This window comes from Nematolebias whitei, chromosome 11 (assembly GCF_014905685.2).
Source record: "Nematolebias whitei isolate Nwh7 chromosome 11, NemWhi1, whole genome shotgun sequence".
In the NCBI taxonomy this organism is placed as follows: Eukaryota; Metazoa; Chordata; class Actinopteri; order Cyprinodontiformes; family Rivulidae; genus Nematolebias; species Nematolebias whitei.
This window is the reverse complement of record NC_056508.1, coordinates 46,004,529-46,017,026: the sequence shown is the minus strand read 5'-3', so window position 1 is coordinate 46,017,026 and position 12,498 is coordinate 46,004,529. Positions and strand designations below refer to the sequence as shown.

At 44.1% G+C, this 12,498-nt stretch overlaps 1 protein-coding gene and 1 pseudogene across 1 annotated transcript in view; one reads left to right on the top strand and one right to left on the bottom strand.

The window, feature by feature from the left end:
- tbc1d22b (TBC1 domain family, member 22B) overlaps positions 1–11,413 on the bottom strand; it is a 13,634-nt gene extending 2,221 nt beyond the window's left edge. The window contains 12 exon segments of the mRNA XM_037684419.1: positions 27–183; positions 267–342; positions 423–529; positions 702–816; positions 1,627–1,692; positions 1,785–1,913; positions 3,923–3,993; positions 5,710–5,877; positions 7,197–7,359; positions 7,446–7,632; positions 7,922–7,978; positions 11,107–11,413. Coding sequence (XP_037540347.1) covers positions 27–183; positions 267–342; positions 423–529; positions 702–816; positions 1,627–1,692; positions 1,785–1,913; positions 3,923–3,993; positions 5,710–5,877; positions 7,197–7,359; positions 7,446–7,632; positions 7,922–7,978; positions 11,107–11,162 — 1,352 coding nt within the window. The 5' untranslated portion in view covers positions 11,163–11,413.
- LOC119417805 lies at positions 8,231–8,348 on the top strand (annotated as a pseudogene).
- Positions 11,414–12,498: the final 1,085 nt, after the last annotated feature.

Below are 12,498 nucleotides of genomic sequence, written 5' to 3'. Positions count from 1 at the left end.
TGTTCCACAGACAGGAAGAACCAAACAGCTGAAAGCTAGCTGAGGTAACACCCACCTGGTAGGTGTCCCACAGACGGATGGTGCATCGAAGAGGCAGCTCCCTCATCAGAAGGTTGTTCATCCACCGGAAAGCAAACTGCAGGTACTCTACCTCGTACTTCTTAAAATGATTGTGAATGTCCACTGAAGACAGAAAGCAGATCTAAATGTTGTTTTGTTGTGAATAAACTGAAGAATCTCGCCTCGCTCCCGGTTCATCGACTCACCGTCTATCCTGCTGACCAGCTCCTCTAAGGCCTTCACTTTGTTCTGGATCCCCGGCTGGGCAAAGGTGTAGTTGTCCTGAAAGGAAACCCGTTTCATTAAACCCCAGCCGACACGGGTCAGCGGTGCATTTACAGGCTGATCATGTGTGACCCCACCTGGATGCCATCCAGCAGTTTGCTCATGCACCAGAAGCTGTCGGCTTCAATGTTTCTCTGGGTCTCCAGAGGCAGCGCCGCCATCTCGAAGTTCTCCACATCCTCCGCTGCAACAACAAAAAACATTGTGCATGAAACAATTCCAACAGCCCAACTGGACGAAACGATGGAGAAACGTTTAAAAACACAGTTACACAAAGCTTTGACCAACAAAATGAACAAAGAAAAGCAAATACTGATGTTCACTCAGCACAAATTGACGCCTGAATTGTCACTTACTGACAAACTCAGACAAGAACACGACAAAAAAGGGCGTGACAAGGTCGTTGATGCCCTGGACGTAACCGCTGGCCGGATGACGGATGGCCCAGATAAACAGAATCCGCTCAAACACCTGAGGAAAAACAGGAAACGCCACAATTTTCAACTGTTTGACAAACAAGAGACATCACACGCTCATCCACAAACTGTCATAGAGCGATCTGCAGCGATGGCCCGAACAAACAAAGACCTTATATGACATTTGACCTTGATTTGTGACTTTGACCTTGGAGCCGGGGTGATGAAAAGTGCACGTGACTGTCTAGTGAAGATTCAGATGCACATGAAGTTTAATTAAATGATCTTGAGCGGATCAGAAGTTAAACATCTGCCTTTGATGGGCGCATCCATCCATCCATCCATCCATCCATCCATCCATCCATCCATCCATCCATCCATCCATCCATCCATCCATCCAACATAGAGACAAATGAGACAAAGACCCATTCGCTCTCTCTCTCACCTAGGGACAATTTAGTTACCAATCAGTCTAACATGCATGTTTTTGGTCTGTGGGAAGAAACCAGAGTACCCGGAGAAAACCCACACAGCAAGGAGAGAACATGCAAACTCCACCCAGAAAGGTCCCCGGTCAGGAACTGATCCGGCGACCTTCTCGCTGAGAGGCTCTACCAACTGAGCCACCGTGCCGACATAAATCTTGACAAAGTTAACCAGTTGTAGACTCCAGGATCATTTCCTGACAGTTTCAATAAAGTCTGTCCTGTGGACAGCACATCAAGTCTTTTCATTCATCAGTCGTCCAGTTTTAGTTGTGACTCTGAATTACGAGTGATAAAAAGTAACAATAAAGTTGGAAAGAAATCCCAAATGAAGTCTGTAGTCGTGAGTTTTTAATGTTCTCGTGTATTTCAGATCTCACCTCTTGGACTGTCGGCTGCTGGAACAGCGGGATGAGAGGGTTGGTTCTGGGAATGTCGATGTGGATCTAACAGGAACAAACAGATAAACTGTTTAATATTTTATTAACGTGTTTTCTGCTGAACAGGTGAGACATTACCTGACGAGCTGCAGCCTCACCTGTCTGTACGTGTCTTTGTGGTGCTCATCAGTGATGGAGTGGTAATACTGCTCTATAAACCCAAAATACTCCTCACGTTTTCTTTTCAGCACCAGCTCTCTGCGCTCCTTGTTGGCTGGCAGGTAGCCCTGTGACAGAGACGGGTCAGAACACAGAACCTTGTAAAGTACAGAAATGCTGAGCGCTGAATGACTTTACTGAAATATGTTACAGTTAAAACAAGCTAAACAGAGACTAAAAGCAGCAGAACAGTAGCTAACATACAAAAATGGATGCTAAAACCAATTATAGGTGTTAAAATCAGCTAAATTAGCAAAACTGATGCTAAAACTTTAGCTAAAAGTAGAAAAACTGACTAAAAGCTTTAAAGCAGTAGCTTAAACAAAACAAGAGCAAAACCATAAATAAAAGCAGCAAAACTGTAGCCGAAATGAGGAAAACAGAAGCCAAAATAAGTTGTAGATGCTAAAAAGAGCAAAACAGATGCTAAAGCTAAAATTAGCTAAACAATGATAAATTTAGCAAAACAAAAGCTAAAGTGTTGCTAGCTTTCACACAGCAGAACATTTATGAATAATTTGAAGATGCTGTACCTGAAAATATTTCAATGAGGTTCGTTTTCAAACAAAAGTAAAAGTTTTAAAAAGTATAAAAAGTTACAAATGATAAGTCACAGCATCCATCTGAAAATCATCAATCCTCACACTAGGACTAAGCCCCTCCATATGCAAGTGGGTCATGGACTCCTTAACCAACAGACCACAGTCTGTGAAGATCCATAACTTCTCCTCCACCATAACCCTCAACACTGGCTCCCCTCAGGGCTGTGTGCTGAGCCCCCTCCTGTTCACATATGATTGTGCAGCTACCCATCCAGGCTGTCACATTGTAAAGTTTGCAGATGATATATGTGGGATGCATCACAAACAATGATGAGTCCAGCTACAGGCAAGAGGTGGAACACCTGGAGAGCTGGTGCAGGAAGAACAACCTTCACATCAATGTGAAGAAGATGAAGGAGATGGTCGTGGATTTCAGACGGTGCAAACTCATCTACACCCCCCTGAACATAAGAGGATCTGCGGTGGAAGTGGTCTCCAGCTACAAGTACTTGGGTGTGCACCTGAACAACAACCTCAGCTGGAGCAACAACACCACCAGCCTGATCAAGAAAGCTCATCAGAGACTCTACTTCCTCAGGAGGCTGAGACGAGCTGGTCTGGGAAGCTCAGTCCTCACCTCCTTCTACAGGTGTGCAGTGGAGAGCATCCTGTGCTCCAGCATCAACGTGTGGCATGGAGGCTGCACAGCTGCAGAAAGAAAAGCTCTGCAGAGAGTGGTGAAGGCTGCACAGAAGATGTTGGAGTCAGTCTCCCCATCATCACAGACATCTACACCTCCAGATGCAGGAAGAGGGCCACCTGCATCATGAAGGACCACACTCACCCAGCACACACACTTTTTGCCCCACTCCCCTCAGGAAGGAGGTTGAGGAGCATTAAGTGTAGAACCACTAGACTGAGGAACAGCTTCTACCCTGAGGCTGTTAGACTCACGAATCTCTAACCAGGAGAATCACTGTAATGACTCTTTAATAGATGATATTTCACTTTATCCATGCTGCTGGTTTCTTACTTTAAGCTGCTGTATTCATACCCATCTGCTCACAACAGACTCATGTTCAGGCTGCTGTTTAATACTCTGTATTATATTACATTGTTATTGTTTAGCTGCATATTTCTTAGATCCTTGTCTACCTTTTTTTTACTTATATATACGCTATATTTTTGCTATTTTTCAATGTAACTGGGACCTTGAGTACACAATTTCACTTCACCTCCTCATGTACCACATGTGATGAGAATGAAAATAAAGTTACCTTGAATCTTAAAATCAGCTGAACAGTTTAATATTTAACAAGTTCAATCATCTAGTTGTTTGCGGACCTCGTTAGATGCTGAAAATGTTTGAACTCTGAACTCAAAATAATTAAAGAGAACAGTGTGAGGATGCGAACAGGCTCAAGATCCAACCGGACCTACAGTAAACCTGCAGCCGAGCTGCAGAGCCGTGTGTGAAGCTTCAAGCTGACAAAACGAGTCAAAGAAAATAAGATTTAGTAAAACGGAAGTCTTACAGAAAGGAGCCTCCAGGTGATGGGACGGACTTCTCTCGGTATTCCCGACCAGCTGTGTTTCCGGAGTTCTTCTGTAACGTCATGGAGACAAACGGAAACACACGAAGTCAACACCGGGTTTGACTCGACAGAAATCAGATGCAGTGAGCTCAGCTGGATGATCGAAGGTCAGGAGGATTTTGAGAGTGGTTCTCAAGACCATCAAAAAACATCTCAACTAGCAATGACTGGGCAGAACACAGTTTAAGTTACAGGTGCACGGAATTATGGGAAAAATTAGAATTCACTCATGTGCCCATCACTTGTTGATATGCTGTAGTACGATATATTTCTGTTTACACTCAGGCAGGTTCTGATCAGTTCTCTATAAAGTTCACAACTACAAAATGGATCACATTTTAAATATATTAATTAATTAATTGAATATCTAAATAAAAATATAGGTTAAGTAATATTTGTACTGGAGGTTTTAGGAAAGGTTTTACATAAAGAGGAGTTTATAAACTTTAAAGGTCTTTGACAGAATGCACATCACCCGCCGCCCTTCAGGACAAAAGTTTTAAACCAATCATCTGATGGAGAGAAATAACAGAACTGCAGCTGTTTGACTCAAACCTCAACAATAAAGTTGAACCAGGTGAAGCTGACAGACGGACAGAGACGAGGAAGATGGACAGACAGGACAGACTGACGGATATGGCGCTTTGCCATTGTCTCAGCTCTCATCAGTTCTGCACGACACAACACCAGTTAAGGGTCCGCCCACTGTTGGGACCCACCCCAGCTCAGCCCGGTTTATGGGACCACCTTGTTTGAGGTTCTTAGCGGACTGCTCCGAGGGGTCGATTTTGAAGAAAGCAGACGGCAGCCATTGATTGGCCAGCAGAGCTACATCACTGGATGACCTGCCAGCAAAACTACAAACTACATCTGAACCGCCACTTCCTCATCCTGCTGACGGACAGCGCCACAAGAAATTAGCACATTTAAAGGGATATCAGAGACGATGGCGCAGCATGGATACACCTGGACTTATAAGCAGTGCCAAGATAAGCTAACGGAATTCAAGTCCGATTATAGGGCGATTAAGGACCACAACGGGCGGAGTGGCTCAAACACAAAAAGACCAGTTACGGCCCTGCCCACTCTACATTGACGACCTGCCCACTTTATATTGATGACCCTCCACCGACTTTATATTGACAACCCTGCATACTTTACAGTGATGGCCCCACCCACTTTACATTGATGACCCGCCCACTTTACATTGATGACCCGCCCACTTTACATTGATGACCCGCCCACTTTACAATGATGACCCGCCCACTTTACATTGACGACCCGCCCACTTTACATTGACGACCCACCCACTTTACTATGATGACCCGCCCACTTTACAGTGAAGACCTGCCCACTTTACAGTGAAGACCCGCCCACTTTACTTTGACGACCCCGCCCACTTTACATTGACGACCCCGCAACAGAGAGGGGAAACCGATCAGCCTCCACCATAGAGGCAAATTACGTCCACCTGAGAAGAGGAGATCTGAGTGGAGCTGCACTTACCAAAGGCAAAGCTGCCATAGTGATGTAGTCAGACAGACGGACAGATGGAAAGATAGACAAAGTCTTTTTTGTTTACCAACAGGAAAATATTTTACGCGAACTGTAAGAAAATGTTCGTTGGTCTGAATTCAGTAAAATATCATAAGAAATCTTCGATAAAATAAAAACTTAAAAAGCAAATTGCAGGACGTACCCCACCCCCCAACACGCACACACTGTACCTAGCTCAGTGTTTGGACCGGCCAGCAGCTGCTTGAATTTATCCAGGCGGCTTTTCTCCCGCACCGTCATGGGGGGAGCCCCCGAAGCGTTCTGGTCAGAGATCCGGGCCACCAGAGGGATGACGGGTCGAACCGGAAGAGACTGCTGCTTCTGCAGCGGGAAGCAAACTGAGAAGAAGAAGCCAAAACACAGAGAGAAAAAATCCAAACAAACATTTAATTTTAATCCAGATGTTTTCATATCTTTAAAAAAAAAAGAATTAGCATTTTCTTGCACAAGAAGCAGGAGTCAAACTCCTGACGGTCATGAACAGTAATTGTCGGTAATAGGTTGAAGTAATGTGGGTAGTTTAAAAATGGTGGAAGAGCTAGAAGGCACTAATGATTAACTAGAGAGTTCCTTGAGAAACTTTGACTGCCAGATCGCAGCCATTTAAAATTTTTGATTTGCCAGTACTTTGTGTTGGGATTCACTCTCAGCTTCCACCTCAACAAATTTCAGCTCAGTGTGGCAAAAAACAAAACAAAAAAAAAAACATAAATGATTTATAGTATTTTCTTCTTATGGTGACCATCTTGGATTTTTGATTTGGATTCAGATGTGACTTGCGACTGATCTGTCCCCCCTGCCTCTCACACAGTGACTGCTGGATATGGACTCCAGTGACCCCCACGACCCGAAAAGGAAGAAATGGGTAAAAATAATGGATGGATGTGATGGGGAACATACTCAGCTATAACCACACCACATTTTTGTTTAAAATCTCAAAAAATGGCTGATTCATAGTTTGTTTTAAGGAGAAAAATGGCGTCGCAGTTTGCAAATTACGTCGCCATGGTAACTCGAAACGCCAATAAAAGTACTAGCACACATCACGGTGCCGAGCTGGTCGTTTGGCATAACATTGGTGGGGTACACGCTGCAGTATGGGCCACAATAAAGTCGAAGGAAGAGCAGGACCCTTTTCAGGTGGATAATAACAGGTGGGTGCCATTGGCAGTCCCCAATAATGTTAATATTATTTAGATGTAGAATTTTTTCCAAGCACAGCATTTCTCCATCTTGTTCAGTGTTTGACCTGATAGAGGTGGAATTTGAACCCAGGCTGTCTGGTTGGCAGGCACACCCTCATCCTCCCTCCTTGAATAATGGCAGGGGAAACACTGATCTGATACGACGGCTTTCGTAAAGTACGCAGCACTAGTTTCATTGTAAAAATAAATAAAGAGAAACAGAATCACAATAGTGAGGATTTTTAAAACGCTCTTATAAATGATCAGCTGTGTTGCCTGTACAGTTTAAAACTAGTGTTTGTATTTGGTGGATTAGTTTCAGCGTGTCCTGGCAGGAACGTGTTTGATGCTTGATATAATCCCAGCAGCCCCACCCGCAGCATTACATCCCTCCTAACAACGTCCGTAACGAGCTCCACTAGGAGTCAAAAGCTTCTCTTGAGCTCCAACACCAGAACCAACTTGTAACTTACCTGGGGATGTCTTGAGGTCTGCCTCACTGTTAGACTTCACAACTTTGCCGTTGACCTGCTCACACTCCGTGCCGTCGTCTTCCTGGAGGTTCTGAGCCTCTGATTTGGGTGGTTTTGGACTGTGCGGTGCACTTCCTGTGTCGCTCGGCTGATGCTGCAGCCACTAAATCAAATAAAACCGCACACAGAGGAGATGTCGTCCTCTGGTTTCAGAGCAGCTTGTACCTAAAAATGACGTGCTGTCGTTACCTGGTTCTGCACAGAGTCCTGGCCCGATGGAGCAAAGGAAGCTGGGAAGGGAGCCCTACGGAAATCTTCGTCCTCCTCATCATCATCGATGTCCCAAGCATCGTTGGTGCTGCTGGCAAACTCATGGAAACTGCAGGCCTTTTTAGATTTAACATTGTTGAGCTTTGGTTTTGTGTCTTTTGGATACCTGCAGAGGTGCACATGGAGGGAGGAGCAAAGAGACAAACAGAACAATCACACTGGTGGCGTTTAACGTACACAAAACAATTTAAGAAGTAACACAACAACAACAAAAAGAGACCAGAAACACTCCAACAGGGTGTAATAAGTAAATAAAATAGCAGATATTGGGTCACAGTTGCACAGACAGGTGCATGCTCAAATATGTGCACGGAACAACTGAAACAAAACTGGTTGAAATGGAGGGAAACAAATAAAATGCGTCCATGCAGACCAGTCGTGCACGGAGCACTTACGTCCGCCGCAAACAGGGATCGAGAGGTGGATGCTGCGCTCCATAAACCGGCTGCACGCTGTGGAGGACGGTGTGAAATTCTGTTAAAAACGTCTGCGGCTCCTCGGGTTTGATGAAGTTAAAAGAAAACGAAGCACTCGGAACATCCACAGATTAATCATTACTCAGAGCCAGAGATGGTACAACCTGTGCTGAGGGCACATGTTTTTAAACTTTCCATGTCAGTAAGTGGAGAATCTAAAATGAGTAAGTTTATTAATCAGTTCTTGTCAGTTGCAGACAACATTTTGGTTTACGGCCAAACCACCGAGTTTACGAGCATACGTCCTGCACACGCCCGATTTCATCTGAGCTCAGAAGCGAAGCAGGGTCGGGCCTGGTTAGTACTTGGATGGGAGACCGTCTGGGAATACCGGGTGCCGTAAGCCGGGGTGGGGGGGCTGAGATGGTGTAGAGGTAGGGCAGCCGACTTGAAACCAGAAAGTCGCAGGTTAAAGTCTCTGCCTTGCCCACATGTCGTGGTGTCCTTGAGCAAGACACCTAATCCCCAACTGCTCCCCAGGCACTTACATAACTGCCTGCTGCTCCACCTGGGTGTATCTCGCGTGCGACGGGTTAAATGCAGAGAACTAATTTTGTCATTGTATGGAAACACAGTGACGACAACACAGCACCTTTTTTTACTTTTTATGATGTGGTCCTGTTGACGTCATCATGTCGTGATCTCCAGCGCTCACTGGACAGGATTACAGCTCAGTGTTAAGTGGGTGGGATCTGGAAATCTGAGGTCATGGACATCAATTGGAAAAGGGTTGCCTGTCCTCTCCGGATTCGGAATGAGATGCTGCCTCAAAAGGAAGAGTTTCAGTATCTTGGGCTTGGGGTGTTGTTCACAAGAGTTAGAAGAGGAGGCTGTGGAAAGAGATGTTGGCCCTCCCTGCTCAAGACGCTGGCACCAGCTGATGACTCCGGAAAATGTGAGATAATGGATGGAAGGACAGGTTCTGAGAAACACGCCTGCAAACCTTCATTATGTTTGGTCCGAGTTGATAAATTGCACAAACTCTTTAAAATGTGTACAGAAATGTTATTTGTCCTAAATGCTCTGGTATATTTACAGTTTTCCTAATAGAGATTGTTCTTACATAAAAATACAGTTTGGTTGCTCCGTTTTGCAAGATGCAAATTAAAAGCGAAAACAAAAATTTAGTTACAAGTCCATGTAAAAGCTGTGCTGGAATTGTAATTTAACTGTAAAAACCACCCCAGGTCAGGATAACCTTTACATTTGATGTAGTTTGTGATGAGGAGCTTTAACCAAGAGGTTTTTCAAAGCAACAAATCTCCACACACGTGAGCATTAAAACCCCGGCTGGTGCCAGTTCTCATGAAATAACAGAGAGCCTCGTGTGTCTGAGAAATGCTGATTATCTGTCAGAGCCAGAGTCTCTTGTTTACCGTCCTCTGGCCGGTTTTATCAGGAGCAGCTCAAGGACAGGCAGCCGGACTCGCCTTCCTGTTCACACGCTTCCAGAGTCCACCCTGAACACTTTCAGACAGATCCTTGTGGGTGACAAAGAAGGCCACTCCCTCTCCTTGGAGATCATCTGCTCTCAGATTTCTCAAACACATGCACGAGTTCCTGTTTTTCCTGCTCCACCACCAGCTCAGAACAAACGAGCACAAACATCTGGTCTCTTATTGATGAGGCCTGATGGGTTTATGATTTCTGCAGGTGCAAAAAGCATCTTGCTGTTTGAACTTTACTAACTTAAAACCTATGGGGTTGTTGAGGGAGTCCACATGTCCTTAGTCTCGAGCTTTAAGGTCAAATATATTTTATGAATTCTTAAAAAATACAGTAAACTTCCTGTTATAAAACTTTTATCTGTGTGCTGTTATGACACTGTGCAAAAGCTTTGCGTTTCCACTCGCTTCACTTTTATCACCCGCTGCCAAAAGGCAGAGGACAATGATGTTTTTGCTTGTGTCCATGTGTATTTGGGTGTCTGTTGTGTTAGCAAAATAGTAGACGAACCAATGAATCGTCAGAAAGAAGTAGATGTCCAACTACAAGTAGAAGTCAACCTCATTCAATATGGTTGCCACATGTATATTTTATGAACAGCTGCATGGATTTTATTGAAACATTCATTAAATATTCATGGTGTGTTACACTCAGACCAGGAGTTGTAATGACTTTCAGCTACTACCACACAACATTACAGCACAACATCTGTATAATTAACTGAATCACACGTTGTTTCGAGTTGTCAGTTGGCTTTGGAAGCCATTTTGAATCGCAATGTAGGTGTGCATCCATCGATTATTTCCTGAAGGATTAATTAAAAAATATTCACCGTTTCGAGAGATGTTTTGCTAACAGACGAACACAGCTGACTTCAGCATTTAATGCTAAAGCTTTAGAGTATGATGTGTAAACAAACATCTGTAAAATTGACTGAATTACAGCCATCGTTGTGTTTCGTAAGGGGACTTGGCTGTGGAGGCCATCTTGAATCAGACTGCAAATGTTAATCAGTTAAAGATGCACAAACAGTTAAGGTTTTCATGAAACCTGTCAAGTGGATTATGAGATTTTTTGCTAACAGGCAGACTGAGTTGACTCCAAACAGTTAATACATTTTTAAATAGAGATCTTGCACAATGTGAGTGAGCACAGAACACGTGTCGAGGATCAGTCTCAGCTACTACCACACCAAATGTTCCTGAAGTGTTTGAAAAGTTGACAAAGTATTGCCCGTTTTGTTTTTTTGTAATTATGGTCAGCTGTGGCAGCCATCTTGAATTATTTACCTAATTAAAGTTAATTGGTGTGCACATAGTGATTGTTTCCTGAAAGTTTCACAAGGTCCGTCCAGTGGTTCATGAGATATTTTGCTAACAAACAGCTTCGTCCTTCGGCGGCGGGCGACATATGGCACCACTGATGCCAACAACAAAAAGACAACTATAAAGACTGGATGGAAACAAAAACGACAATTTTATCTTTTGAACTCACGACGCAACGTCAGGTTCACGTCTCTGGAGTCAAAGACGTCGTCACAGCAGCTGTTTCCGTTGGTCATCCTGATAACAATGAACTACACTGACCATCAGCCACTTCGGCAACACTGCAGTAATTCAAGTCCCTACAGGAACAATACACAAATATGTAGAACTAACCTTCCGGGAACCTTAGCGTTCCTCTTCCAGAAATTGATCCTGTTGTCGGTGGCCATACTCGGATAGAGACACCCGCCCGGGGGCTCCTCGGACCACGAAACCACAAAGACTGGCGTGAGGAGCTGGGTGTTTTTAACAAAACAAATAAATAAAATAAAGCTGTCGTGTTTTCGCAGCTCAACCCCTCCTGCTTTCAGTCAGCCTCGGCGATTTTCTTTTTAAACGGCACGGAGACGAGCGTAAGTCACTTTCGGCCGCGGAGATGTGCGAAGCGGCGCTCTGGAAGCCGCCATCTTGGAGAGCAACGGTCGCGGCGCGTGATTGGCTCGCGAGCCTAACAGGTCCGGTCGAAGGCAGCCAATGGGAGGAGCCGGAGGGCTGTGTGGCGGGACGGAGGATGCTGACCTGCTTGACCTGATGGGCACAAGCCGAACCCCGCGGTCAAAACAAACTCCAAGGCGGTTAGCTGAAACTGCTGGAGCTTCGGCCGCGTTGACGCCAGCATTACTAAAGGTTTGTTAAAATAAAAACGTGGCGGCCTAAATGTATTTTTTTTTATTATTTATCAACCAACAAAAACATATACACGTGATATCTCCAGTCATTTCACGTTTGTGTGTGACAGCTAGCAAAGTATGTTGAACCACTGGACGATTTTTTTTATTAAACTTTCAGGAAAAAGTAATTAAATGTACGTCTATAACTCTTAACTTTTGGAGCAAACCCAATTTAAGTTGACCCCAACTTTAGAAAGCACATATAATGTCTGTAATTCAGTCATTTGTACATGTATTAAGCTAACAGGTGTGCTACTCATTGTGTACAACACTTTAGCATCCACTGCTGGCGTCAACCTTAGTCTGTTAGCAAAATATTGCTTTAACCATTGAATGCATTGCAAAGAAACCCTCAGAAATCAAGTTGCCACAGCTCATTACCAAACACAAAAAATGGCTGTGGTCAAGTTCATTTAGCAGATATTGAGTTAAAATTCTAAATGGTAGTAGCTGAGAGTCATCCCCAACACATACTCAGTGTGACATCTTGCGTTTATGCATTCAACATTATTTTAAATGTTTGTCTGATCTTAATAAGCCTTAATATTGCTACAACTAGCCTGTGTAAGTTGCAGAGTTTAGAGGTGAAGAACCAATTAATTAGTGAGATCTTCATGTGTATCAAAGCTTACTCACAAAAGAAGAAGTGAATTAAATTGTAGCCCAGACCATGAATCAGAACACTTCCTCTGCAGGGTGACACTGTTCTCCTTTTTTATTTACAGGAAGTTGCGTTTGCAGCGTCGGTCCACAAGAGAGAAGCATTCTCTGCTCCAAAAGCAGCTCATCAGCCAAAATGAAACCAGTTTAGCCACCACTTATTTACTGTAAATGT